Source organism: Macrotis lagotis, chromosome 3 (assembly GCF_037893015.1).
Source record: "Macrotis lagotis isolate mMagLag1 chromosome 3, bilby.v1.9.chrom.fasta, whole genome shotgun sequence".
NCBI classification, from domain to species: Eukaryota; Metazoa; Chordata; class Mammalia; order Peramelemorphia; family Peramelidae; genus Macrotis; species Macrotis lagotis.
The window spans coordinates 84,574,624-84,602,579 of record NC_133660.1 but is presented as its reverse complement, the minus strand read 5'-3'; the positions used below and the strand labels follow the sequence as shown (position 1 = coordinate 84,602,579).

The following is a 27,956-nucleotide window of genomic DNA, read 5'->3' as shown; positions in this document are numbered from 1 at the left end:
AACCAGATTGTGGAAGACTTGTTTTCTAGCAAAGAAGTTTGTATTTGATAGAAAGGAGTTACTAAACTTTCTTGAGTAGGAGAGTGATAATGGACAAACTTGTCCCTTAAGGAGATTATTCTGGGAGTCTTTGGAAGATTAAATTGGAAAATATAGAATTTGGAATAGGGGAGCTGAGTTAAGATGCTATACCATAATACAGGGAGTGAAGATCATTACCTGGTTTATGACAGTGGAAGTGGAGGAATAGAGTTAGAGATTTTTTTAGTTGAAATTTGATGGGAATTTTCATCTGATTGAATGAGGTGTCTAGAATGGTGAAGAGTCAAAGATGACTTTAAGGTTTTTGAGCTTATGAGATTTAAAGGATGGTGATGTCTCAAATAGAAATGGGTTAAGTTGGAAAGAGAATCAAAGTTTGGGAGAAACAAACTAAAGTTGGGTGGTAAGCTAGATGAATCAGAGATCCTAATAGGGTGCCAGATTAGATCTCATAGATATTATTGAGACTTCTGTGACTAGAATTTGAATTGCAAAACTATATTTTTTTCAGAAGAAAGATAATTTGAAAAGTATAATGGTAGAATGAAATTGTATAATGTTGTAGAGTGTAGATGTAGAATGATGTGTATAAATCAGTTGATAAGTATTTATTAAGTACCTGCTTTGTACCAGGTACAGTGAATCAAACAATCCTTACTTTCAAGGAGCTTTATGTTCTAATAGGGATGGCCATAAAGTCTTCTATAAATGTATTCCATATAAATATACAGAGAATTAACTCCCATATATATTCAGAGTAATTTGAGAGGAAAGGGCACTAACTGTTGAGGAGATCAGGAAAGGTGGTACTTGAGTGATACTTCTTTGAAAGACAGATTCTGTGAGGTGGGGGTAAGGAGAAAGTACTTTCTAAGTCTTAGGGAAGAACCATTGTGAAGGCATGGAAACAAGAGGTAAGAGTAGTGTGAGTAAAGAACAGAAAATAGACTAGTTTGGATCTTTGGGTGCAGGGAATGAGTGATTAATGTAGTCATTGGAAAGGCAGGTTGGGGGCAAGTTATGAAGAGCACATAAACGGAGTTGGTTTTATTTTATTGTATGTTAGAAGCAGTGAGAAGCTAGTGAAATTTAAGTAGGGAATAAACTTAAGGAAGATCACTTTACTGGCAGTATAGAGGATATACTCAATTATTATTCCTAGAAGGAAATGAAGGAACCAGAATGGGGAAGGAAGCATTCCACAGAACATTTGATTGAAGCCTCAGTTTTCTGTGGTGTTTTCATTAGACATTTCATACCCCTTAGTTAGGGTCATATCCTAGGACTCTGAGCATTGAACCCTTTCCTCATCTGTCTGGTCACTATCTCACTGACCTCATCAACCACTGTTGATTTAGTTACTGTATGCAAATGAATGCCAGATCTCTACTGAAGCTGAAGCTAATCTCTCTCCTGAGTGGTAGTTGCACTATAACAACTACCTATTGATCCTTTCAGATTAGCCATTTCAAAGGCATCTCAAGTGTACTGTGTCCCAAGCAGAACTCAGAATTCCTTCTTGACTTCTCCCCACCCTATCCTCATTTATGTGCTTTAACACGTAGGTAAAGATATCAAAGCCTCAAGTCTTCTCAGCTATAACGACCTAGAGCAAGTATATTAGGAGAATCCTGGCCTCTGCTCTCTTGGTGAGTTTGTAGCTCACTGTCATTTCATGCTTACTTCAATCCCAGCTAAACTTAGTTTCTGAACTTCTATCCTTCTCTACTTTCCCCTTTCAGTACCTTCTTTATGTCTTTTCCTTCCCTATTGGAGTGCAAACTCCTTGAGCACAATCTTACCTTAACCTATATATCTCCAGTTTCTAACACAGTGCTTGAGACATAATAGGTATTTAATAATACATACTTATTGATTCAGTGTTAAGTGGAGGCAAAAATAACAGCATAATTGTCTTTGGAGTGTGCGATAGATCACCTGGACAGAAAGTGACATTATATAAGATGTTTAGGAAATTGTATCAATTTAGGCACAAAAATACAACCTATAATGATGATGGTGGGTTTTAAATATCCAGATGTCTGTATAAAGTGTTTCTGCCCAATATGGAACTGCAGTTGATTTGTCTTGCCAATGATTATTTGCTTGTCAAAAGGTGAAAAACTCACCATAAGGAAGTTGTATTATTTTTTTATCTGATATATTAGTAACCGGGACCTAATTCTCACTGTCACTGGTTGTTGAAGTGGAAGTGATAGAATTGAGGAAGAGTGGATTTAAAGAATATTCAAATAGAAGGATAAAGATGTCTTTTAAACTAAATTCTATAGAGAAAGTCAACTTTAGTAGGTTTGGGAAGTGGCTATTCATGTCTCATTCCTATTTTTTCATTATTTTCCTTGATAGTCGACCTCTTCTTTTCCTCTAAATGAATTTTGTCATTGTCTTCAGTTCCATCAAGTTTCCCTTTGACAGTTTGATTGGTATAGCATTATTTTTAGTAATAAAATTGCTTTTTAATTTTAGGATTCTTTAATATATATAGTAAAGAAAACTTAGTCATAGCTTATCATGCATCTTAAAATCATTACATATGAATAATGATTTTTTTTTTTTAGTTTTCTGTGAAGCTCAATAAAATTCACACTCTGGGGCTTCTTCATTTATTAGCCCAGCTACTGTTTCAAACAATTTCCTATTAACTCTTCCTTCTAAAACTGGATATATCTAGCCAAACTGGATAAATCATTTTTTCGCATATGCATATTTGTTCTTTCCCCTTTTTTATAATATCTATAAACATTGATTAAATCATTGACATTCCACATGTATGAAATGCTTATCCAATGACCAATCAGTTGATATATCAGTATTGATATTCCCACAATAATGAAACTAAAAGATATATTTGAGGAGTATGAAGTGATCATGTTTTAGAGGTTTTCTTTGGAAAAACAAATCATGTAATTGGTTTCACCGTCTTCCCAAAAGCAAGTGAAACTATTTTCAAATACTTGATAAACCTTCTTTTGCATTTGTGTATGATGATTAAAATCTAAATGACCATTTTGGAGATGATTACAATTTATTTGCCATTATTTGTTGCAGAAGGATGAGTAGGTAGATAAATTAAAATTAAGTCAGTGTGAATGAATAGATGATTGAAAAACCATTTGTTATTGTTCAAGCTTTCTGACTCTTCATGATATCACGGAGGTACTCTGTCCTCCTCTAGTTCCCAAAATCTGTCCACCTTCATTTTCTTTGTTTCCATGACGTTATCTATCGGTCTAAATCTCTGCTCTCCCTTTTTCATTTGCCTTCATTTTTTCCCAACATCAAGGTCTTTTCCAGGGCATCTTCTCATTATGTGACCAGAGTATTTCAGCTTCAGCTTCAGTAGTTGACCTTCCAGTGAAAAACGTGAATTAATTTTTTTTAAGGATTAACTGATTTGACTTCCTTTTACTTAAAGTTTTCTCTAACACCACAATTTGAAAGTATTGATTGTTCAAAACTCAGTTTTCCTTATACTCCAACTCTAAATCTATAACCACACAATTGTGGTTTTAGTGATGTTGAGATCTTTCTTATATAGTTCTCTTATATATTCTTTCCATATCTTAATCCCTTCTGCTTTTGTTAAATTTCATTTTTGCCTTTTAACATGGCCCATTTTTGCATGAAACATTTCCTCTAAATTTTCTTGAAGGAGATCTCATATCTTTCCCATTCTTTTGTTTTCTTCTATTTCTTTGCATTGCTCATTTAAGAAAATCTTAACTGTCCTTCTTAGTTTCTGGAATTCTGAATTCATTTGAGTATACCTTTAACTTTTTCCTTTCCTTCTTTCCTCAGCTATTTGTAAAGTAGTCTGCTGGTTTGTCCCCCTTTTTTCAATTTGTCTTCAATTTTTTGAAATTTGTGATCTGAGCTACAGTCAGCTCTAAGTCTTGGTTTTGTTTTTTTGTTGTTGAAAAATTATTTTATTTTTCTAATTACATGCAAAATTAGTTTTTCACCATTCATCCATTTGCAAATTTATGAGTGCCACATTTTTCTACCAACACCCCTTCATTCCCCCCCATGGTGACAAACAGTCTTTTAAAAGTTGTACACATATAAATGTATTTAACCTATATCTATATTAGTCTTGTTGTGAAAGAGGATTTAGAACTAAGGGGAAAGGAAAAACATAAAAGTAGTTTTTAAAAAGTGAATATAATATACTTTGCTCTGCATCTAGACTCCATAGTTTTTTCCTCTGGATGTGGATGGCATTGTCCATAGCAGATCTCTCAGGATTGTCTTTAAGTCTTGTTTTAACTGATTGTATAAAACTTTCTCCACCTTTGGTTGAAAAGTATATAATTTTTCTAATTTATATTTTGACCATTTAAAGATGTCCATGTGTAAATTCATCTTTTGGATTATTGAAGAAGTATTTGTTATGACCAGTGAGTTATCTTGACAAAACTGTATTAGAATTTTCCCTGCTTCATTTTGTACTCTTGAGACCAAACTTTTGCCTATTACTTTAATTATTTTTTGATTTTCTATTTTGACTTTCCAGTTCCCCTGTGATTAACGTGACATCTTTTTATGGTGGTATTTCTGGAAAATATAGTAGGCCTTCATTACCTTTAATCTCTTTAGCATCAGTGGTTGGAACATAGATTTATATTACTGTGGCACTGAATAGTTTGTCTTGTAGCCAAACAGATTTCATTCGGTCATCTTTTAGATTGTACCTCAGTACTGCTTTTTTCACCCTTTTATTGACTTTGAGGACTGTTCCATTTCTCCTAAGGGATTCTTGCCCCCAGTGGTACAGTAGTATTTGTCCTGAATATCTAAATGAAAAAGTATTTATTTACTGAGTAATTCAAAAGCATTCAAAACACTATGTGAAGTGCTTAGGTTACAAATAGAAAAGTGAGACAGTTCTAGCTCTCAATGAACTCTTACTCTCATGGAGAGACACAATACATAAAAAATTTATAGCTGCAATTTAAATAGAAAGGTCCTAGGGTTGTGAGGTGTAATACCTCTTCTTTAGTGCCATTTCCATTGATAGTACCTGATGAATCCTTTGATTGAGACAGGGACATTGGTGGCATCTGCATTTTTTTCTTGATCATTGGTAACTAGACTGTAGTAGTACCTGCAGAGTAGTTGCCAGATAACATCTAGATGGAAATTGTTGCTAAGGATGATGGCTCCAAGGCCTAGTTTGGAAGCAGGACATGTTGCTGCCACTGGATTGACTCTTGTTAGAACTTAGCCTGTTGGATATTGGTAGCAAGAAAGTTAGTTCACTGAAAGCAGCACTGATGATTTGGAAGGTTTCCTGTCCCCAAGGGGGTCTCTAATTGATCATGGTGGTGGTAGTTATTCACTTTCCTGGCACATGTTGCTTTTTCTTTGCTCCTCAGTGTCTTCCTTTGTCATCTAGGTCAGCTTCCCTTCATTGACTTCAGTGGTGAACAGAGGAGAAAACAATGAGAAATGTTAGGAAATGATGTTGAAGTTATTTAAGAAGCAAAAGAGACCAGGGGATTATAAAATTTATGAAAACCTCATGCCTATAAATTATGAGAGTTTTCATCAGTAAGAGAGTGAAGGCACCAAATAAGATAAATTCAACAAGACAAAGCAAATCAGTCATGACAGGAGAAGACTTATGACAAATGACCAATTTGTTATTTATTTTAAATTTTATTTTTTTTAATCTACTATTGCTTTTATATCACATGCTCATTTAAGAGCATGCTTCTTCCATCTAAAGAGCCATCCTTAGCTCAAAAGGTAGGATGACCTAGTCAATTACACTTCTGATTGCTGTGCTATTTGTCTTATCAAGCTTCTAGTATTTTGATTCCATTTATTGTCTTCTAATTTTTGTACTCTTTTAAGTCATTTAACCATAGTTTATTTTGTATCCTCAGAACCATTGAGAACCTAAAATAGCTTAAAAGTCAGTATCAGTACATATTATTCCAACCAGAAAATAACATCGTTTTATGCTTTAGGAACTGAGACAGATACATTGTCCCATACACACCAAGATAATAGTCTAAACAGGAAGAATTCTTATTTTGAAAATAAATTTCCATGTTATGTTGATTTTTTGTTTGTTTTTGTCTTTGCAGCTTCTTCGAGACAAATTTCATTATAAACCAATTTTGACAAAAAAGCAATTTTTTCAGTATGGCTTTGTAGAATGGAAGATACAGATTGTCTGTGATATTTTGAACTTAGTGATGAAAAAACACAAGGAGCTGTGTAACGTGGATAAGGTACTTTGTCAGATATTGTAAATGATCAAATATTTGAATGCATGCATAAAATGAATTATATTTGGAAAATTCATTATAATCATTACTGCTGTTGCACAATAAAAAAAGACTCTTAGAGTAACTTTCCTTCATGGTTTTATTTCAAATTAAAAAAAAAATATTGCCTAATTTCTTCGAGCACTTATCCCAGCTCTCTGCCTCCCAGTCATTCATATATATATATATATATACACACACACACACATATATATAGCAAATTTAAAAACAACAACAACAACAAAACTGATCAGTATATGGAAAAATTCTGAAAATATATGCAATATACTATACCCTTTGGACCTCTTACTTCTGACAAAGAAGGTTGAATGTCCTCTCATATTTCACCTTTTGGGCCATACTACTTTGAAATTGCTCAATTTTCACTTTTTATAGTTTTGTAGTTGTTCTTTCCCTTCACTCTGTTTTAGTCATTGTGTGTATTTTTTCCTTAATTCTGCTTTATTTCACTTTGCATCAGATTGCATAAATTTTTCAATTTCTCATGTTTGTTGTTTTCTTTTAAAAAATTAAAAGCTTTATTTTAAAACTTTAACCTTAGCAATGATGTTTTAGATTTAAGATCACTTGTTTGACAGTTAATTTAGTTAAATTTTTTTTATTTGATACATATAAATATCTTTTACTTGAGTCTGCTTTTATAAAAGTATGAAAACTTTTTAAGTCCAAATATTGTCTCATTTCTCATAACAGTAACAATAGTGTAATACTTATAATAATAATAACAATAACAATAACTGGTTTAGGTGTGCAGTTTTAATTGCCTTTTACAGGGTTGGCTAAGTGGTGCAGTGGATAGTGCATCAGCCCTGGAGTCAGGAGTACCTGAGTTCAAATCTGGTCTCAGACACTTAATAATTACCCAGCTGTATGGCCTTAAGCAAGCCACTTAATCCCATTTGCCTTTCAAAAATCTAAAAAAAAAAAAGCCTTTTATAATTTAATTATTGATTATTGACTTTGTTAAGTGGCATCCAGATAAGTGAGTTGTTCCTGTAATTATCCTGATTGGATTTTTTTTTTACCTAATGGGATGAATTCTTCATGAACAAATGTATTTAATTTAAAGAAGTTATTTAACATGACCTTTATGGTTTTGATATGCACATTTTTCTCATAACTCAGTGATATTTGTCTTTTCCATTTGTAGATTTTTATTCTTGCTTATAGGTTCTATGACATGTTTTCTGCTAAATTACTAGTTATGTGGTCTCCCCAGAAATGCTTTGTTCATTTTTAAACTGAGCAGTCAGAATTAATATTAAGTCTTTGCTGTTTCTGCTTGTCACTTCAAATCATATATTCTAGTTTTTGTAAAAACTTTGGTCAAATTTGTTTTCTTTCAATGAGTCTTTATCTAACTCTTTATTATTTATTAACTCTTTAGTCATTTTTTCATTAATTATCTTTTTGAACATTGGTAATATACTCTAGTTGAAAGAATCTTATATAGAAAACAGGAGATTGTTTCTAATTTAGATTTTGTAACTGATTAGATTTAAGCCCTTCACATACATTATTTCATTTGATATAGCAACACTCAGATAGCTATTTACAGATATATTTCTAATTTTGTAGATAAGGAAGCTAAACGTTATGATGTTCCATATCTATTATTACCCAGCATTTCATTTATCATTATGAGCATCTTCCCTATACTGTCAACTAGAATTGATATCATGTCATTTCTATGAACTTCTTTGAACTTGCCAAGTACAGCTTTATTCAACTTTAATTTTACTCCTGAAATAAAGCATTTTTAGCATACTGCTACCACAAAACTGAGTGATCAACTTAGAAGATACTGATGAAATAATGATCACTGTTCTCTTGACCTTCAACAAATCTCATAAAAGTGATCATCATTACTTTATAATAATAATAATTAAATGGTTTAGATACAATATTTAAAGCCATGTGTAACTTTTGCTGAAAAGTAAATACTGTTTTGAATACTTTCCTTCTCTAGGCTGTAGGACAGAAAAAGAAAATTCGTCCCATCAAGTCAGAGACTTTTTTAAATTTTGAGAAAACTCTTGTAGAACCTGTTGTTCCTGACTTCACATTCAGGGGCATACTTTCAGAGCAGGTATGGATGTCTAAAGTGTGTTTTGGAATAAATGTATTTTGTGTAATCAGACTATATGTAAGAGGTACATTTCTGATTCAGATTAGACAGAGAATGTAGATAATTTTGATAGAAGTGTGCTTTACATAGTCACTTGGAAAACATCACTGATGTAGAGCAAAGAATTGAACTCAACTTGTGTGCAAAGCATTGTGCTAGATTTTAGAGTTGGAATGGGGACTGGAGGGAATAGCAATACAAAATTATTAAGAAGTCTTTGTTCTCCAAAGACCAAGGATTATTACCTTTAATTTAGAAAAAAAAATTTGATGTCTTATTGTCTGATCTTGCTCTCTCTTATACTTTGTTTCTTCCTTAAGGATATGATTTCCCTCTCATCACATTCAATTTGGATCAATGTATTACCATGGAAACAATGTAAAGACTGGCACATTGCCTTCTATGGGGGGTGGGGGGAGGGAAGTAAAATTAGGGGAAAATTTTTAAAACTCAAAATAACTAAAATCTTTATATTTCAAAAAAAGAAAGGTCTTTGTTCTCAAAGAGCTTATTCTCCTGAGAGACCTACAGCATCGAATAGAATCCAAGTATTTATTAATGTGTGAGGGACTTTGTGAGGTTCTGGGAATACAAAGACAAATTCAAAACAACTCAACTAGCATATATGTTATTTGGAGAGAGGAGATAGAAAGTATATTTGAATAAGTATAAGCAGAATCACTTAAGGAAAATAAAAGAATTAATCATGGGAATTGGGACAGGCCAGGAAAGGCAGCCACTTGACATTAGCAGATGGGAAACTAGAGCTGCTAAAAGAAAGTAAAGCAGAAATGTATTCTAGGATGAGGGACAGTTTGGGGAAAGTGTGGAATTGAGAAGATAAATGCCAAATTTGAGGAAGAGCAGGTAGCCATTTTTGAGTTCTGTGAATTCAATCTAGAAAGGCAGGTTAAAATCAGAGAGAAATACTTTAAATGCCAGGTGGTAGGGAACCACTAAGGGTTCATGAACAAGAGCAATGGCATTGGTTTCCTCTTTTAGAATAAGAACTCCTTGAGAGCAGCAGTGTTGCTTTTTTTCTGTTTGTATGCACAGTGTTTTGTTCTTAGTAAGGATTTTATAATTTTTCTAATTTATTTCAAAGTTCAACTCAAAGCATGGTGTGATATTGCATATTGGTAGGATGAGTTTGATGGATCTGATGAGCTTAGAAGTTTTGAATTTTAGGAACTAAATTTAAATTCAGTATTCATTTGAAGAGCCTCCTTTGTATGGATAGTCACCAAATTGCCTAAGGAGGCATGAACCAGGCCCATTAAGAAATAGATTAGTTCAATGTACCTGTGCTTATAGAGGTGTACTTCTAGTCGAGGTAATATGGGTTGAAAGAAAGATCGTCTATCCTCCTACCTGATTTTTCTTGATTTTACCCAATTCTCTACCTACTTCCCATTAAAAATTGTTACATTTACATTTCATATATGTCATTTCCCCAATAGAATGTAAGATCCATCTGGGATTAGAATATTTCTCTCTTATCTTCAAATAGTGCAGGGGCAGATAGAGAGTACCAACCAGTTTAGTAATTGCTTGTTGATTACCATTTTATGTGTTTGATTTTGTTTTTTAACATAGAGAAAGCCAGTTGTGGAACGTCACCCCAATAGTGAACATTTTTCTCGTGTACTGTTTTCTGAAACTGAAGGTAATGAAAATTTTGATGAACCTAGAAGAGATGTAATTGAAGCCACATGTGAATCACAAGTAAGTATTTTTATTCCTTTACAACAAATAATAGTATCTTGATAGTATTAAATTGAGAACCCATAAGTTTTATTCAACTTCCAAAGTACATTTTTATTCCATTAACTAATTATGTTGATCTTTAGTTTGCCCTGTGAAGTTAGGTATTTATTTGCACTTCAGAGTCAATAACTACTAATTGAATCAATGAAATATATATAAGTAATTGGAACTGATGATGTGAAATATATAGAGTTTAACAGTTACACTTCTGTGAACCAGAAAGATCTATAATTTCATTAGAATTTCATTCCTTTAAAGTCTTTGGATTATGATTTTTATGGTTAGCTGGGCATCATTATACTAGGCACCAGATCAAAAATATCTTGAAGGGTCTTTGCCTTGAAAGAGCTTCCCTTATTTGAAAAAAAAAAACTTGTCTGATGAATATTTAGATATAATACAATATAATATATACAATATTTAATAATCCCTAGGGACACTGAACTGACAGTTGTTGGGAATTCAGGATAAGTTTTCTGAAGGAGGTAACAACCTGCTATACTTTGAAGGAAGATAATGATTCCTGGTTGTCTGGGTGAAGGGAAATGCCTTCTAGGGGCATGAGAGGAAGTCTACACAAGTCTATACATGTTATATAAAGAAAACAATAAATAGACCCATTTGGTTGGAGGATGAAGGAGGCAAATATTCAATAAATTTCAAAAGGTAGACTGGAAACAGGTTTTGAAGGACTTTACAAACCAAAGAGAGAGGTTTATCACCCAAAATTTATTATAACCACTTTATGCCAGTCCTTGTTGTAAGCATGGGTATATAAAGACCAAAGTGAAACAGTCAGTACTCTCGAGGACCTTCTATTCTGTCAGAGTAGACAAAATACATGTTATTTGGGGGGCAGGAGCTCAGAGGAAGAGAAAATCCTTCATGTAGAAAGGGGTATTTGAGCAGAGTTCTGAAGGAAATTTAGAGATTCTAAAAGTCACAAGTAAGATGGAGGACACTCAGTACATACATTCTAAGATAGAAGAGATGAGTCTGGCTAGGAAGTATTTTAAGTAAAGGACTGTAAAAATAAAATGGAGGAAGTTTATATTTGATCCTAGAGGCAATAGGAAGCCTTTGGAGTTCATTGAGTAGAGAAATGATGTGGGCAGACCTGTAATTTAGAATAATCACTTTGCAGTTGTGTGATGAATTGAAGAGGGGAAATACTTAAGGCAAGGAGACAAACTAAAAAGTTATAACAGTCCAGGAACTGGAGCTGGTGAGAGCTTGAATTATAGTTGTAGCTGCATGGAGAGGAAAGGGACCAGATTTGAGAGGAGTTATAGATGAGGAAATGACTTATTAGCTTCCTTAAGTGTGGGAGGGAAGGGAAGGAGTCAAGGATTATTTTAAAATCTAAACTTGGATGACTGGAAGAACTGTAGTTTGGTTTGTTTTTTCAGCAGAAATATAAAGGAGTTAAGAAAGGAGGAGTAGATGTGTGGGGGGAAATGAGTTCTTTTTTGCATATGGGATAATTAGTTTGAAATACCTAAGAGGTATAGAGCTCTAAAGACAGACTGAATACGTACATTTGGGAATCGTCCAGAGATAATCATTAAACTAAAGAACCTGATGAAGCATTAAGTGAGAATTTTAATAGAAGAGGGCTCAGAAGAGAACTTTGAAAAATGTCTCTAGAGATAAAAAACACATTGATTAAAGCAATCTGAGGAAGGGAGAGGGAGAAGGGCAAAAGAATAAACAAGGACAAATGTGTGTGGTTGAATATAAACACAAGAACGGTGCAGCTAAAGACCAAATAGTTTGAGGGGGGAGGGGTACATGCAGTTGGAGGAATTAGGAAAGGCTTTAACTTGAACTGTGTCTTGAAGAAAGATTCTCTGAAGCAGTGAAGGGAACCCATTCTAGACTCAACAGCTGGTGTAATGGCATGAAGATGGGAAATAGAGTGGTGTATGGAGCAGAGGGAAGGCCAGTGGGGTTGGATTAGGGAGTTGAAGTATAAAGGTAATTTGGGGGTGGGTTGTGAAGGATTTTAAAATCTAGATGAATTTCTTTTTGATCCTAGGAGCAATAGCGATCCATTAAGTTTTATTGGAATATGCATTGTGACATGGACAGATCTATACTTAATGAAAATCATTGGCAGCAGGGTGAAGCGTAGACTAAAAATGAGGGAAGCTAGTTAGGAAGTTGTAACCAATGAAGAGCTGATCTAAGATAAGAATAGTGAAAGGGATTATATATGAGGTATTGTGAAGGTAGCAATGGCAGGATTTGGCAAATGATTGATTATATGAGGTGAAGGAGAAGAAGGAATGAGCAAGATTTCCCCAAGACCCAGGTCCAGCCCAGAACCACCTACTGGCTAGAATATACCTAACCACTTCACTTCCCACTCCTTCCCTTTCTTTCCACATCCCCTGAGATAAGAATGATCAAGATCCTATATTCATGACCTTTTCCCAGTAACTGTTCTTTAGAGACATTTTTCATCTATTGCCCATTGTCACTCATATGGCTAACAGTTTTCTACCATCTGTCTCTTTTTAATCTTTGGGTGAATTAATCACTGTTCCCTAATGAACAAAGTTTCATCCCTACCTCCTGTTATCTTATCTTCATTCTTTTTAGCCCTAATCCACCCCTTTCTCACTTCCCCTCTACCTATCCTTTTCACAAATGGCTTTAAAGGAAAGACTAGTAGATTTGTTAATTAAGAAGTCTTGGGGCGGCTAGGTGGCATGGTGGATAAAGCACCGGCCCTGGAGTGAGGAGTACCTGGCTTCAAATCTGGTCTCAGACACTTAATAATTACCTGTGTGGCCTTGGGCAAGCCACTTAACCCCATTTGCCTTGCAAAAAAAAAAAAACTAAAAAAAAAAAAGAAGTCTTTAGGGGCAACTAGTGGTACAGTGGATATAGCATCAGTCCTGGCATCAGGAAGTTCAAGTTCAGCCTCAACCCATTTGATATTTATTAACTGTGTGACCTTGGGAAAGTCATTTAACCTCATTGATTTCCCCATGCACACACACACAAACACAAAATCATTAGTAACTTTGTAGAGAGCCATTTTAGTTATCAGAAGATATTGTAAAATGCTGAGAAATAAAAAAAGAGAAAATGAAGATAATAGCTTGAGGATGTCAAGTGAGTACTTTTTTTTCAGGATGGGGTAGCCTTTGGCATATATATCTGGGAAGTTGAGAAAGGACGAATAGAGAGGGTTTGAGGATGGGGGCCAGGTATGAATATGGGAGCAATCTGTTGGGGAAGATAGGGATAGGATCAAAGGTACAAGCAAAAAGAAGATGGTCAAGAAAAAGGGCTTACTGCCTAATGGTTTCTATTTTTTTGAGAAGTGAAACCTTGAGCTGAAAGGCAGGTGGGAGGAGATATTATTGAACCTTGGGAGAAGACTTGAAGCAGTATGTAGCTAATGGGATAGAGAATCAATTAGGTAGGAGTAAAAGGATTGCTTGGTTGTGATGAGTAAACACTTAAAATTGGATAATAGAATTCTGTAGTAGACTTAGTTCACACATTAATGTGATTTCCCCAATATTTGTTCAGTAACACAAATAGAGTAAGAAAGATAATGGAACTAATCTGTGATTCCCTCTCAATAACCTAGAAACAAGAGTTGCATTGACTGTGCAAAATTGAGCTAGTTTATTATAGGATTAAGATCAGTAAGTGAGGAACTTGGGTGTAGACACAGCTTGGCAGTATATGGAGAGGATGGAGAGATTAGAGAACTCTGAAAATAAAGAATTGGTTTGAGAGTAGAGAGAGACAAGAGCACATTGAGCAGATGAATAACAGGATTCAGTCAGTGCTTTCAGACTTGCCATTTTGCCAACTCCATGTAGAATGGATTGGAGAAAGAGAAACTAGATCCAGGAATATTGATTAGAAGTCCAGGATCTGAGGTAGGTTGATATTGTATGAATAGAGAGAAGAAAACTGATGTGAGAAACCTTGTGGTTGTGAAAATGGAGGTTAAGATAGAGGGAAGAGTTGAGTATGACTCTGAAGTGACAAACTTGAGTAGTTGGAAGAATTATGTTGCCCTGGAGAAATAAGGAAGTTAGGAAGAGAAAGGAAGATTTTGAGGAGCAGGAGAAAATTTCTATTTTAGACATGGTGAGTTTGAGATGCATTATGGAACATACCATTCAAAAAGTCCACTTGGTAGTTGATAATATATGGAATTGGAGGTCAGGAGAAATAATGAGGCTAAATGTGTAGATCTGAGAGTCATCCAGTGTAATGTCTACTCTCTAAATTCTCTTTTTTTTTATCTTGTCAACTCAATTGAAATCTACTATTATCTCTATGGCAGATGACTTCCAAGGCTATGCATTCAAATCCAGATAATCCTCTTAACTCCAGTCCCACATCACCAATGTATAGGAGCTATACTAACAGTTGAAAAAAAAAAATTGAGCAGTGCCTCATTTATCTGACATTGAGAACTTTTTTTTAGATTTTTTTTTTCAAGGCAATGGGTTTAAGTGGCTTGCCCAAGGCCACGTGGCTAGGTAACTATTAACTGTCTGAGGTTGGATTTGAACCCAGGTATTCCTGACTCCAAAGGCTGGTGCTCTATTCACTGTGCCACCTAGCTGCCCCCATTATTGAGAACTTTTCAGTGAATTTTCCAGATAATTGAAACTTATTGTAACAACTATAAATGATTTTGATGGAGATTTTTCATATTTCTTAAATTTCTTAAAAAATAAACTAAACATTTAATTTCTTCTTGTTCTTTAAGTCTTCCATATGAATGTTAATAAATAAGCACAGACTAACAAAAGTTGATAGTTAAAAAGTATTTTAAACATAGGAGACTAAGATTGGCTACCTTTCTCTTTGAAGGATGGTTTGCTGGAAGTTTGACCTCAGTATAGGTAGGAGATGTTGAGATTATCGCTGTAGCAAAATTTAAACTGTAGGATAAAGGAGAAAATTGTTTCTATGATTAAGTAGGTTCTGAGTTCAGGTACAAATACATTTTATAGTAAAAACTTTTTAAGTGGAGGCTACAGGGGTAGGGGGAGAAAAGTGTGTCCACACTATTTACTGTTGGGTATGCAAAGAAGATGCTATTAATTTGATTTGCACATATTTTGTATTTGTATCATTTTCATTCTTTATACCATCCCTCAACAAGAAATTTTTTAAAAGATGAAACACAGGTCAATTTAGACAACTTAAGTATAAGCAATGTTTTCATTTTTAATTCTCTACCTCTGTGAAGAAGGGGGAATTCTCTTATCTCCATCACCAAACTTGTTTAGTCATTCTGTTGTTCCCCCATATGGGGTTTTCTTAGCAAAGATATTGGATTGATTAGCCTTTTCCTTTTTGAATAGAATAAGGCAAATATAAGTTAAGTAACTTGTCCAAGATCATGCAATTAGTAAGTGTCTGAGTCTGGATTTGAATTCAGATCTTCCTGATTCCAGACCCAGTGCTCAACACTGATCCATCTAGCTGCTTTTGTATCAAGCTTGGTCTTCTTACGTAATGTTAAATACAGCAATTATCATTTTTTTTAATGTTTTTGATTCATTCTTAATTTGTACTTAATTTTAGATATATGGATACAGGTATTAGTAAGGGCTAAATGTCTTGACTTGCATATATAACAAGGTATGCAGTGAATGTCCTTCAGAAATTCCTTAACTATACAGCTTATCATGCCAACATAGTGCATGCTAATACCCTTACGAACTGCGATGTTATAAGATGTTGCCTTCCTAGGGAGCTAAGGTTTTCAGTTCCAGGTAGTCATTTATCCTCTACATTTTTTAGATTTGACTTTTCACCCTGGCTCTGCTCTCTGCAGCTCACTATGTCTATCACTACTTTTTTTTTTTAATTTTTCAAGGCAGTGGGGTTAAGTGGCTTGCCCAAGGCCACACAGCTAGATAATTATCAAGTGTCTGAGGTCGGATTTGAACCCAAGTACTTGACTCCAAGGCCGGTGCTCTATCCACTGCGCCACCTAGCCAACCCCCCATCACTACTTTTAATCTCTGTTAATATTTATACTGTTGCTGCCCACTTCATTACCACTTCTACTGTCTACAACTCTTCTTTCTCTACTTTTTTCCCTTATCTTTTTTTGTCTCTGTTGATTCACCCATATTTCTCAGCCTCCTTTGATAGACATAATCACCCAAGATAGTCCTTTCCTTTTTCTGTATGGTAAACCTTCACTAATCAAAATTGTGTGAGGTATAATTTCAAAAATAAATAGACACATGATCTTCAGTGAAGCCTCTGGATTATTTTGGTTTTGCATCATAATTATTTCCAAGGATTTCTTTGCTCTGAATCCACATACAAAAGGTTAAGCAAAATCTACCTAGTAAGAAATTGTTTCTGACAGCATTTGATGCAACATTCCACATTTTTCCCCCCAACCACCCCCGAACCTCCCTTTCTTATGAGGAAGGAAGTTTTCCAAAATGAAGATTGTTCTTTGCAAGTGATCCTAGTTCAACTGCCTTGGTGCTGTGTTGGCTTTTTTTTTTTGTTTGTTTGTTTGATTTTTGCTTTTCAAAGTTGTAATTGTTAAATGTTTTTCTCTTGCTACTAGATGTTTTTCCTAAATACTAGATGCAAGGTACCAAATGGAAATAAAATCAAATTCTTTTTTAAAAGAATTTTAAGTTTTGAGAATTATATTCTAAAACCTAACAGATTTTTTTTTTAATAATTATTTCAGGACACAGAACTTAATACTAAGATTGAAGATCTACGGAGTATGCTTGCTGAATGCCAAGAAAAACTTAAAAAACAGATATTGATAGAGGATAAGTTACGTTATTTGGAAGAACAACTGAAAGGAAAAGTGATTATGCAGGAACTGGTCTGAAATAATCTTTTTAAATTTAAAAATATATTGATATCTTTTGTTTTTACATCACTTTAATTTACAAATGACTTTACAAAGTCAAAATTTACAAATCACTTTCATTTACTCCTCTCCCAGCAAGCCATTTCTTTTCTTGTAAGAAAGAATAAGTATATATAAACTGTTCTCTCCTTTTTTATTTATTTGTGTGTATATTTTTTTCACACACATACATATATACATACATATATAGTCATATATTTTATATATTTATAAAAGAGCATGTTGTTTAACACAACTAACCCAACAAATGCCTGTTAAGTGTTCCACATCTCATATTTCTCCACTTATGTGAGGGAGCTGTATTTTCTTTATTCTGGAGCTTATTACCTTGATTTGGTCCTAAGTATATAATATTCAGTTTCTTTTCCTTTTTAATGTTCTATTTATACTTCTTAATTTTTGTTTACTCTGTATTATTCCATAAAAGCCTTTCTGTCCTTTCTGAATTTGTAGTATTCATAGTTGGCAATGACACAGTAATATTCCTTTGCATTCATGTATCATAGTTTATTTAACTATTCCCTAAACTTTGCTTTTACTTCTTTGCTTCTACAGAAAATGCTGCTATCAGTATTGTGGTACAAATAAGACTTTATGCTTTGTGCATATTTTGATAACTTTTTTTTATTATCATCAAATTGCTTTCCAGAATGGTTGGACCCAGTCACAACAATATACTCTCCCTCATCCTCAATATTGACTGTTTAATTTTCTTATCTTTGCAGTTCCTAGGCATTAAATCCTCTGAATTGTTTGATTTTTTTTTCCCCCTCTCTTATTAGTACATTGTATCCAGGTACTGCTGCAAGGGCTAAAAATGGGAGTGTTTTCTTATATCTCTTCTTTTGAAACCATGCTTGTTCTTTATAGTTTTGCAACATTCATTTTTGATTTGGTTTGGTTCTTTGTGTTTACATTTCAATCATAGTGTATATTGTTTTCTTGGCTCTTTTCATTTCACTCTGTATCAGTTCATACAGAGCTATCTATGTCCATATTCTTTATCACATTTGTCTTTTTTGTTCCAGCACAGTTCTACTCTAGTTCTGCTCTACTCACATGCAGTGCTTTATTTAGCTATTCCCTGACAGATGAGCATCTGCTTTGTTTACTTCCAATTCTTTTCTCTTATTAAAAAGTACTACCATAAATCCTTTGTTATTTAGGGACTTTGTTCATATCAGTGACCTCTTAAGATATAAGCCTAGTAGTAATGAAATATCTGGGTCAAAAGAGTAGTCATTATTTACATATTTATAAATATTTTTCAAAAATATTTGATTCACACCTCTCCCAGCAATGCCCCAGTTTGCCTTTTCAAAATTTTACTATTCTCATTTTTTATAAGAAATTTAGCATAAATGAGGATTGTAATTTATAGAGATTTTTCTGTATCTGTTGATGTGATCTTATAGCTTGTGTTTTATTTTTTATTACGATTAATTTACTGTCATTGTCCAAAAGTGAAACAATCCTGCATCCCTAATATAATTTCAGCATGGTCATATTGAATAATTTTAGGAATATTTTGCTATAGATTTTTTTCTGTGGTTTTATTTTAAAACTTTAAAATCATAATTCTTTGATGAAATTCTCTTTGGTTTATGTTTCTCTGGTTTTGGTGTCTTGACAATATTTGTTTTCAATTTTTGAGATTCATTTATGTAGTATAGAGAATATATAGAATCAGAAAGGAAGAAGTTGACTGAGAAAATATTTCTTAATATGTCTGTTATTCAGGGCATCTAGAAAATATTCAAGGTCAAAAACTGTTCCCCAGAAGAAAAATGGTCTAAGGAAATGTGTGAGCAAACAATTCTTTCTCAAAGGAAGGATTGTATACAAATTTCTATATGACAGAATGCTATATATAAATTATCGGTAATGTACATCAAAACAACTTTGAAGCTTCATCTCACACCTAGCATAGAAAGATGGGCACACTAATGTGTTGTTGGTAGAGCTGTGAATGGATCCCACTGTTATGAAAAGAAGTTTGGATTTATGCAGAAAAAAAAGATGAAAATTTTGAAAAAATCCTTTGAGTTATATACTTCAAAAGGAGGAGTTTGAGATTTTAAAAAAGAATTTAGAGGTAGCTAGGTGGTGCCGTGGGATAGAGCACTGGCCCTAGAGTCAGGATGACCTGAGTTCAAATACAGCGTCAGATACTTAATAATTAGCTGTATGACTTGGGCAAGTCACTTAACCCCATTGTCTTACCAAAAAAAACCCAAAAAAGTTATTTACATCAAAAATTACATAAAATATTTATATAAAAATAGAGTATCTGTCTTAGCAAAGAACTCAAAGTACATTTTCAGTTGGGAAATATTTAAATAAATTGTAGCATATGAATGCATTTGAATATTCTGTTGTAAGAACCAATGATTGATAAATATAATGAAGCAAGGGAAGGATTATATGACCTTGATGCAAAGTGAAGTAAGGAGAAATAGCAAAACCATATACTCTGACCACAACAATATAAAATGGAAAGAAATCAGTCACAGGAAATTTGAAACAATCTGTCAAAGTCCATCAGGCAATTTTGTCTCCTCTTTTCCTTTGCATGGACAGGAGATTGAGTTTGGAACACTTAAGATAATGTATTTTTTGCAGTGTATTCATTTTTCTGAAGTTTTTTCCTTACGTAAGATGTGGTTCCTTGCTAAGGGTAGAGATGAAGAATTCTTTGGGAAATGTAAGTGAAGTAAAAACAAAAGATCATACTAGAAAACAACCATATCAGCATATGCAACATTCTGAACTCATATCCTTTCCACAGACACATACCATCCAATGTGAAGAGAGATGGATGCTTCATTTTTGTTTTGCAGAACCAAGATTTGATGCCCTTTTTAATATTATTTTTATTTACATTATTCTAGCTTTTTTTTAGGGGCAACTAGTTGGTGCAATGTATAGAACACTGGTCCTGGAGTTAGGAGTACCCGAGTTCAAATGTGATCTTAGACATTAACTGAATGACCCTGGGCAAGTCACTTAACCCTGTTGCCCCAGTTTCCTCATCTATAAAATGAGGTGGAGAAGGAAATGACAAATCATTCCAGTATTTTGGTGAATAAAACCCCAAATGGGGTTATGAAGAATTGGACATGACTGAAAAACAACTGAACAACAACAGAAAAAAGTCTTTGTGTATGTTGTTCTCTTGGGTTTGCTATTGCGTGCTTTTACTAAAGACTTGATGCTGAGGTCTTTTAATTATATATGCTGAATAACCTGTTGGAAATTAGGGGAAAAATTAACCATTCTTTGAGAAGAACTTTCATCATGAGTATTGCATTATGAAACCTATTTTTTATTATTATTTCAGGACGCTGATGTTAATTCTGAGATTGTAGAAATCCGGAATGTTCTTGCTGACTGCCAAGAAAAGCTAAAAAAGCAGACTTTGATAGAGGACAAGTTACGTTATTTGGAAGAACAGTTGAAAGGAAAAGTAATTATAGATGAAATGGTCTGGAATAATCTTTTAAGTCGTGTCACCCTCCTTGAAACAGAAATGCTCTTACACTTTAAAAAGGTATTTTACATTCAGCAAAGCATTTTTTGAGATACGTTAAATCTTTATATTCACCTTTATGAAATTGTTTATCAGTGGTAAAAAGTAATGAACTTAATTATTCAATGACTTTTTCTTTATTAAGTAAACTGATATTAACTGGCATTTGAAATAATTTTTTAAAAAATTTACAAAGGACTGCCATTATTTTGAGACTTTATAATAAGACTGTGAAGTATACTGCATGTATCATCCCCATTTTATATGGGTTTGGAAACTTAAACCTCAGATTAAATGACTTGCTTAAAGTTATATATCTGGTGGTTTTGTGAAACAAAATTCCTGATGCCACATCCAGCCCTCTATCTCCTATATCAGGTCAGAGAATCTGATTAACCTGATGGTAGTTTTGAAATAATTTTGTTTAAAATAGTATTTAAAATCAGGTAAGTTAACTATCTGACTTTCTTTTTAAAGAATCTCTGAAATTCTGTCAATTGATAGGTAGCCTGAAGAGAACAATAAATTGAGAAATTTATATATTTTCTTGGACCAAAATGATATGCAGCTTATTTTCTTTGCCCTTTTTCTTTCCCTTCCATTACAACAATCTAATAAATTACATTAAAGCATTTGTCATACCTTTGGCTCTCATATTATAAAACACACATTCTCTGGCCTACCAAACAAATTTGTTACTTTTCTCCTCTTCACTTCAGACAAAACTTAATATGCTAATAATAGTTTCAGAAAAATATTATCCATTGTTTTTACTTATAAAAAAGATAACTTTTTCTCCACAAGAATACCAGTGTTAACTTGATTGAAAGTAAAATATGTATGCTATTACTTACATATTTATATCTTAAGTCCTAAAAATTTCATTTCAGCATGATATACCTTCAGATACTGTTGATATGAAAGAAGACCATAAGTATAGCAGGAACAGAGATTTATCATCTCCTGGTAAGTTCTTGACTAATAGCTATATTTGCTGTACCTACCTCAGAATATTGTAAAAATTGTTTTCTATATAAGCACGTTTATATTTATAATACCTTATTGTGCTTCAGTATTCATAATTAAGATACCAACATAAAACATTTTGTTTCATTAGGACAATATCACTAATATTTATGCCTATTTGATCATTTTATTAAGACACACTTGATGTGAGTTTACTCAAATTTTCAAGGAAGCCAATAATAATTAAAAAACAATGGCCTGGAGTCTGTGACTGAGGGACTTTGGAATTTACTTTCTTTTTCATATAATTGTAATTGTAGTGTGCTCCATGAGTAGAAGGGGCAGCATACTCTAAGGGAAGGAACACTGATCTCCAAATCAGAGATTCTAAGATCAAATTCAGTTCCTGATCCATTTCTATTTGATCATTAACAAAGTTTCTAAATCTCCTTAAGCTTCAGTTTTCTTACTTTCAAAATGACAGTGGGACAAAATGGTCTCTTGAGGTACCTTGAAAGTCTAGATCTGTGGTCCTCTGAATAATATTTTACTTAATGTGCCTTGAAATTACAAATGAAGATACAAAATTGCTGAATTAATACTTAAACAGTAGCTTATTCATCTATATCACAGCTGTCCAACCTTACTTTTAAAAGTTTTTTATTGAAACAATCGACAATATATTTTGATTTGCCATTTTAGTGAGAGTTCTATGGAAGCTCAAACTTTGATTAATAAAGCATTTAGTAAACCCACAGGGGGCCACATAAAATTGCACTGTGGGCCACATTTTGGATGACCCTGATCTATATTAAGAAATTTCATTTTTGCTGCTAATGTTAAAAAGTATTATCAAAATAATATATATTTATATATGCGTGTGTGTCTTATCTGTGTGTGTATATGTGTTTATGTGTGTGTATCTATCTTTCTATAGATAGATATATACACACATACATATATTTGCTACCAACTCAGTTAAGTAAGGTGGATTGTCAGAACATTTTGACATGGATCGTCTAAAATTGGACCATGGCTTATTTTATTGGGCTTTCTACATTGAAATTTTCCCAAATGGGAATAGTAGCAGAGCTAAAAGTATTTGGTCTGGTTTCTATTAATGACTTCTGTTCTGTTATTTCTTACAATTCTTGTGGGCAAAAATGAGATAAATTCTATCCTAGATTTCAAGTTGAATTAGATAGTAATTCAAAATTATATTATCCTTTTTTTGCCTTTGACAATTTTTTTCAATAAAATTATGTTACTGATATTTTTTGTCTTTTAGGTAATTTTTTATTTCCTTAAGATTTACCTGTAAATAATAATATTAATTATAAGCCCTAATAATAATTTCAGTGCATATATTCACCAAGATATTTGGAATAGTCATTAATATTTCTAGATAATGCTCAAAATAAAAAAAATTTTTGGGAAATTGTAAATTTCACTGAAAAGAGTTGGCAAAGCCAATTGATCTTGCAGTTAGACTCATGGTTACATAGGTCTATCTGTTTTTCTATAAGTATGTCTTATCTTTTAGGTTCAATTAGATGTCTTTGGCTTCAGAGGACATTTTAAAATGGAAGGTAAAATACTGCCTTTCAGTGAGTTTATAGCTACATTTCAAATACACAGATGCCCAGCTACTATAGCCAGAAATTGAACACTTGAGCATTATGCCCTTTGTACCTTTGTCAATTGAAAGCAGTCTAAGTTAACTTTAGTGCTATTGTCCTAGAAATCTCTTTATGCTTCCAACTCAGACATTATCTTTTGCAGCATCCCTCTGAAAGTTGGAAAACCCACATAATTCCTTTTGAAGTTTAATTTGAATGTAAACATCTAGGAGGTGAAAATGCCTGAATGTTTTAGAAGTGTATAATTCTAGAAGGAAGCCTGATTAAAGAAGGGTGAAAGAACTCATACGTGTTTCACTAAGTGAATCAGATATTTCTCATTAAGGAGTAAGATCTTAGCAGATTTCAGGTGTCTCACTAACATTTATTGGCATGTGGTATTCACATTCTGGGTATAAGCTAAAAGTGTAGAATTTAATTTCAGGTTGCCACTTTGGCAATTTGGTGAAGCTTATGGGCCCCTTCTCAGACTTCCTAAGATTACAAAGAAAATCTTTTTATTGAAATAGTTTTTAAAAAATTTTATTCCAAGTTAAGAGCCCTAGTGTAAAGACACAAAGAGAAAAACCTGTGACAGATTTTTTTACTGTATTTTATTGCCTAATGGAACAATACAATCCCCATTGTATTATAACTACCATAAAACTGTTATGTGAAAAGGTCAGAATTTTATAAACAAACTTGCATACATTTTAGTGTCAAATAATGTGATAAGAATTGGTGTTGTAATTAAAATTTTTCTTTAAACTTTTGCTCAATTTCTGTTTTAAGTATAAACACAACAACCACCACCAAATGACTGAACCTTGTGCCAAAGTTGCATGTGGCATAGAGTCTAATTGGCATGTTAGAGGTTTCACATTTTGTGATGTCAAACTTGCAGACACATACCTAGGAAATTAACCATTTTGGACATCCAGACCTTTCTCCTTTGACCAGCATACTGTCAAAAACTTAATGATACACCAGAAACTTTGCTAATCAAGATGGACAGTGCTGGCCAGAGATAGCAAGAGGCAGAAGGGCACACTGACCTTTGACCAATCATTTACACCTTTGAATGTTTTTAATGTACATTTTCTTACTTGATCATCACAACTATCCCCTGCAAAACATTTTCTTTCACCATTTTGCAAGTAAAGCAGACTCTGAGAGATTAAGGGTGTTGCTTGAAATCAGATAACTTAGAAATAGCATAGAAAACCTTAATTTACAATTTTTTACCTAAATTCAATTTTCTTTTTCTTTATTGGTTATTTATTATATAAAGTGCTTTATAACCATAAAAAGCCACATAAACCTTTTTATCCAATTAAAGGTATGAAAACTCAGCAAGTTCAATAACAGATCATTAGAAAAAAGATACTTCTATTCAGGGACCCGATTTATGATTCTCAGTCTATGTATTTATATAGACCCATTGTATCTGTTTATTGCTATTGCCTACCAAGACCCCAATTCAGCAAATAATGAGCCCTCATGCAAGGTACCATTGTGATAGGTAACGTGGAGATCACAGCTACAGACAAAGATATGATCATTGATTATATATTTTATAATTTAATAAAGGTAGAAAGATATTCACATATGTATGATTAGAATTGATAAAAGGTAAAATGTGATGTGTATGATGCTTTTTTTCTTGAAAAAGTTCTTATGTTATAGTTACAAAATCAATTAAAAATTTTGAAGTAATTTATTTAAAACTTGTGTATGGACTAAAGAATAAGAGATTGATGTGTCATTTTATAACTCAATGATTTTCCATATGATATTGGGCAAAATGTAAAAAAACAAAACAGAAATAAGACATTCTGTTAAGTCAATGAACTCCAATTAATTGCTATTAAAAAGAATTATGTGATGGTAAAAGTACAAGAAAATGTTTTGTAAGAAATTTGAGGGAAATCTGTGTCTGAACTTTGCTGAGACAGTCACAAAATTTGAGAGTTAGAAAGCCCTCAGGGTCAATTGTTCAACCCATACGTGATCATTCAGCCTCTGGAGAGGAATATAGGCATAGAGGATTAATTTATAGTGTAGGAGACTAGAAACAGTCTATTTAAAAAAAGCATACTACTAATTTATAGTAGAGAATTTACAAGCAAAGAGAAGGGAAGGATGGGAAAGATGTAGAGAGGGTAGACAGAAAGGTAAAAGATAACTGTGTAGTTATAAATTTGTATAACTTTAAGGATGGTGGTATTTTTGACATAAGCAGGAAAGAGTGAATGAAGGATGGTTTTTAATAAGTATTGTTTTGGACATAGTTTCAGATGCTTACCACCAGTATTATTACCTCCATCTCCATTGGATAGGAAGATTATGATTGGCAAAGGTGAGATGGTGGAACAGAGCAGCTAGGAAATGAGAAGAAGTAAGAGAACAGGGTCACAAAAACCAGAGGAGGAAGGAATGGTTGAGAATTCCAGATACATAAGAGAGGTCAAGAAAGATGAGAACTGAAAGAAACTGTTGGTAATCTAAAAATGGGTAGGGTTAGAGGTTACTAGGGTTGAAAGATTGGTAGTTGAAGAAAGGAGGTTGTGACACACCTAATCTCATTTGGAGCTGTTGAGCCAGAAAAACTTTCACTCTGCCCTCAGGGATTGTATTCCTCTTCCCCAGGGACTCCATCCTAACTTTCCAAAGATTATAAAACTGGAAATTATTCCCATTCCTTTCCCTCATCAGTTAGAAGCACATGTTGCAGATTGCTTGGAACTCCTGGGTGCCTAAAGTGGCCAACCCTTGTCTACTAGAGAAGTTAGTTGTACAGGGATATAGTTAAGCAAGTCTATGTCCTGGGGACCATGTTTTTTGCTTTTTTTTTTATCCTTACTGTATGAGGTGTAAAGAAATTTAAAATTTGGGACACATTAGAATTAAAAGGTAGCATTATAGAATAATACATTTATGTAATCTTTAGAGGAATTTTGTCACAAACAGATGCACTGTCTCTAATACATTTTTTATATATTCCTAATTCTTACTATCAAAATCAGTCCTTACTTACTGAAGAACTTGACCATGAAATAAGGCTCCTTCCCAATCCCTCCATAATACTGATTACAAAAGTTAGTGAGACTAGGATAGACTATTCTGGAAATACATGTATGCTTGATTGGGTTTTAAGGAGTTCAGGGCATTTTGTTATCATCAAATACTTCCAGAGTGATAATTCTTATTGGTGACAGCTACCAGTACAATATTCATTTTCTTCCTGTATTTCTGGGTATGTTTTTCTAAATTTAGAACATATTTTAGAATAGAAAAAACAAGTATATATTTTTCCTGACTATGAGCAATCAGAAGGGTGGTGCTATTGAATTAATGGCAGGATTTAGTATTTTAAACATTTTGTATCAATATATTTAATTTTATTTTACAATAGAGATGTCATATATATGCATGTACACAAGTGTCTTCATATATACATCTTATTAAAGTGATTATTGGTCTTTGTTAAAGAATATGTTCAATTTGTGGTTTCCTTTTAAGAGAATATTCTTATGGCATGTATATATATTTACTTTAAGTTAGCAAAATAAATCCTCAGGTGTCAATATAGTTAAATCATGAACTTTTTTGATATACTAGGATTACTAATAAAAATATCCAAATCGTGGCCTTAAAATATATAGGGTTTGTGCTTTGTAAAAAAACCCAAAAAAACCAAATTTTCCTTTGAATTGGGAAGAATGGTTAAAATTCTGTGAAACAATAGCATTTTTCTTAGAAAAATTTAAAGTTATTTAAAGATTTTAACTTTGAATTAAGTGAGTAGTAACAGTAGAAAACACACTGGATTTGTGGGGTCAGAGAATGGATTTTTAGATATCTGTTTGCTTCCTATGCGACCATGGAGCAGAGCAGTCAGTCATTCAACCTCTCTGGACCTTAGTTGGCATATCTATAAAATGAGGTTGGACTCTAAAATTTCAAGATCCCTTCAGACTCTAAAACTATGTTTTTTTTGTTTTGTTTTAAAATTTTGCAAGGCAAATGGGGTTTAAGTGGCTTGCCCAAGGCCACACAGCTAGGTAATTATTAAGTGTCTGAGGCCAGATTTGAACTCAGGTACTCCTGAGACTCCAGGGCTGGTGCTCTATCCACTGCACCACCTAGCTGCCCCTATGAGTTTCTTGAATCTATACTTTCTTAAGGAGTGGAACACTAATAGATTTTATAGGATTATGGCTTATCTAATTAGTAATTAATGGAGATGAGATTTGAGCCTAGTTACTCTGATTCTATAACCATTTCCCCTCTTCCCCCACCCCCTTGCCATATCTCTGACTTAGAGAGAGTAATTTCCTTCTTTCCCAAAAGAATACATCAGCAACAACAAAACATCAGTATTCCTTTCAATACTTTGAGAATCTGTGGTATTTTGATAATAGTTATCATCTCTATTGAAACTGATTACAGTTCCTCTATAACTTAACAGATGGTCTTTGAGAGTTGCTTTAGCCCAAAGCCGACCTGAGGACGTTTGTCTCTGAACTTAACTTTTCTTCACATGACAGTTATACAATAGTGCATTTGGGGGCCTATTGTAAAAGCCTCTTCCAACTTTGTAGTCTGTTTCAGAGCCCTCATTCAATAACCCTCATACTGTGCTAGCACAGCCTTCAAGGTAGTCATTGCCATATCAGCATGA

At 33.4% G+C, this 27,956-nt stretch overlaps 1 protein-coding gene across 10 annotated transcripts in view; it reads left to right on the top strand.

Moving 5' to 3' along the window:
- Positions 1–27,956, top strand: part of CEP44 (centrosomal protein 44) — a 50,914-nt gene that overhangs the window by 10,758 nt on the left and 12,200 nt on the right. For 7 of the 10 annotated variants that reach the window (XR_012476943.1, XM_074228947.1, XM_074228949.1 and 4 more), the window contains 6 exons: positions 6,156–6,302; positions 8,329–8,448; positions 10,084–10,212; positions 16,967–17,110; positions 20,499–20,708; positions 21,578–21,653. Coding sequence is in view for 9 of the 10 variants with exons in the window: in XM_074228947.1 (XP_074085048.1) it covers positions 6,156–6,302; positions 8,329–8,448; positions 10,084–10,212; positions 16,967–17,110; positions 20,499–20,708; positions 21,578–21,653 (826 nt within the window). In the remaining variant the exon portion in view is untranslated. The remainder of the gene's footprint in view (positions 1–6,155; positions 6,303–8,328; positions 8,449–10,083; positions 10,213–16,966; positions 17,111–20,498; positions 20,709–21,577; positions 21,654–27,956) is intronic. The other 3 variants (XM_074228951.1, XM_074228950.1, XM_074228953.1) reach the window with 3 other exon arrangements.